The following is a 2,546-nucleotide window of genomic DNA, read 5'->3' as shown; positions in this document are numbered from 1 at the left end:
TTTTTCAAAGGAAAAAAAAAAAAAAAAAAAAAAGGGACAAATAAAACATCTGTAAGCAACCACTCTCAAAGTGCGTTCTCCCTAGATCCCTGAGTCAACACAGGGGCACAAACCCAAGGGACAGCTCTTCGGGTAAGAGAGGAAAAATGCATCACCAGACCAGTCGCCATCCTGTTAATCACCCAAACGAAGAGCATTTCCTGCAAAGCAACCCAAATTAAAGTTCACGCGCCCCGAATTTAGCACTCCGAGGGGAGCAGGCGAGCCTGAACCCTGCCAACAACCAGAAGCCGCTGCCGCAGAGGACTCGAGCTCGGGATAATAAGCTCTAACTGGAAAGCGGAGCTGGCACCACGGCACGGCTCCAAGCCCAGAGCAAAGCGGGCTGCTCCACACCCTCAGGTGGTGGGTGCTCTGCCAGGCAGAACTACGGAAGGAAGGGTGCTTCACAGAATGTTTGGGTCAGGAGGGACCTTTTTGAAGACCACCTCCGACTCAACTTCGAGCCCTGCTGCGTTTGCCTTCCAGCTCAGCAGCCCAAGAAAAAGCGATGTGTTTTCTGGCCACTTTTCCTGCTTTTTTTTTTTTTAACAGACTGGAAGAAGGTTGGTCGCCTTCTTGACTCCGTCGTGGAGCGACAGTGCTGTCCCTGGCCGTGCAAAGCTCTGCAGAGGGACAGACAGAACGACACCACCTGTCAGGGCCAGCGAGGTGCACGTGGAAGAGACAAAAATCTTCCATCGGGGTCCATAACAGGTGGCCAAGTCACACCCCCACGGTACACAAACACTGAAAGACGGAAGCGGCAAATTCTCAGAACTTTTATCCATTTAATCATTTCTATACCAACATCTGGAATAGGACCAGGCTTGGTAAAGCCTGCTGGGGCTATCCAAGGAACGGTAACATGCAATGCTTGCTGCGGCTTTTCCTCCTCTCTTTCGCTTTGGTAGCTGATACTCCCAGAATTTTTTCTCCCTCCTCCTCATTGTTGGCATCTATTAATGGCATTTTCAACTTTCTCTTCTGGCAAATTACATTTAAATATAAGCTAATGAGCAGTCCAACTTTAACCTTTTCCCCACCTCATGCTACGTTAAACCATCTGCCACTTCAAACTCTATTCCAGAGAGACACAAACCCGCAACGTCACGTTACTACTAAGGAGCTGCTCTGTATTTTTACTATGTCCTGCCCCTTAAAGACCATCCGGTTTGAGGAAGATTCGGAAACAAAAACGGAGCGCAGCAAGGCATCCTGCGGGAACGACGGGACAGGGCTCGCCCTACCTGGACACGTGCCAGCGCCGAGATCTTTTCATCCCACATTACTCTAATAACTGAAAGTCTCCGATTTCCAGCGGAGCACAAAACCACCTTTGAGAACGCGTTACCTTGAAATAACGTTTTAGCAGATGGGAATGGCAACCCAGGAGCTAGAGAGACGCTCGCAGAAGCCAGGCAGGGATGAGATTGTCATCTGCGACGCTTGTTCTCTTGGTGGTCGACCACAGGCAGATCCATGGAGATCACAAAGACCTCCTCCTCCTCCTCTTCCTCCCTGTCTTGTCACACCCCTCCTTGCTGCCAGTGCTCCCCCGAGTCTGCCACTGTCCCCCCCCAGCAGCAGCACAAGCCACTGGTGTCTGCACGCAAGGGGAGGGCAGAGCTACAGGGCACGCATGCGTTGGTGCAACACTTGCCCCTCGCACCACCTCACGCGGCAATTTTACTCAAATGAGACCCCTGTGCAAATTAGAAGCCAGCTCTACGTCCATTCTAGCACGCTCCTTGCAGAGAAGCTTGTTCGAACAAAATCTTTGAAATTTTGCTGATGTTTCTAAGAGAATATGAGACGCTAGAAGAAAAATTCACATTTTTTGAGACACTCATCCTTCCCAACACATCGTTACTTACTTCACTAACGAAGCAGCTTCAGGAAGCACTTCTGCAAACGTATCGCGAAAGACAATCGCGTTTTTTCTCTTGCAGTTCTGTATGACGTCATTGGCCAAGTAAAAAAGGTTCAGTCGATGAGGAAAGGCAGCTAAAGACAAAAAGAAAATTCAGATTCGTCATCAAGAAGTAGTAGTCACGTCAGCCACATTTTGATAACAACATTTAAGTGTTGGCTTTTTGGGGGGGGCGTTCAGCATTTCCGTCAATGGCGCATCCAAGGGCAAGTTCGATGGTCAAAACCGGGGACTAGAGAGGAAATCTACAGTTTACAAACAATTTCCAGATCTTCCCCAAAACTGCATGTTCGGTAACGTCAAGCCTCGACTCTGACTTCGGCTGTTGACCCTGCGCTGTTTCGACCGTACCCGCACAGCAAAAGGAACTGTACAGCCAGCACCGCCCGTGGGAAGAGGCCAAAGACAAAACGGCACAAACTTCTGCAGGGGAAAAAAAACCCAACCGCTCCAGAGCCCGGGTTTGGTCTGGTCTCCGAAGTTCCAGCATCGCCCCCTTGGGCTACTGACTCAGTGCAACCTCACATTTAATAATTTAGAGGCCACTTCCTCATATTTCCTAAGAATCATCATG

General features: G+C 49.6%; 1 protein-coding gene across 1 annotated transcript in view; it reads right to left on the bottom strand.

Moving 5' to 3' along the window:
• Positions 1 to 2,046, bottom strand: part of LOC104162978 (regulation of nuclear pre-mRNA domain-containing protein 2-like) — a gene marked incomplete at both ends in the record, with an annotated part of 5,438 nt that extends 3,392 nt beyond the window's left edge. The window contains one exon of the mRNA XM_009701831.1: positions 1,917 to 2,046. Coding sequence (XP_009700133.1) covers positions 1,917 to 2,046 — 130 coding nt within the window. The remainder of the gene's footprint in view (positions 1 to 1,916) is intronic.
• Positions 2,047 to 2,546: the final 500 nt, after the last annotated feature.

Source organism: Cariama cristata, unplaced genomic scaffold, assembly GCF_000690535.1.
Source record: "Cariama cristata isolate BGI_N322 unplaced genomic scaffold, ASM69053v1 scaffold40236, whole genome shotgun sequence".
Taxonomy (NCBI): domain Eukaryota; kingdom Metazoa; phylum Chordata; class Aves; order Cariamiformes; family Cariamidae; genus Cariama; species Cariama cristata.
Note: the sequence above shows the minus strand (reverse complement) of the source record. Positions and strands in the feature narration are given on the sequence as shown.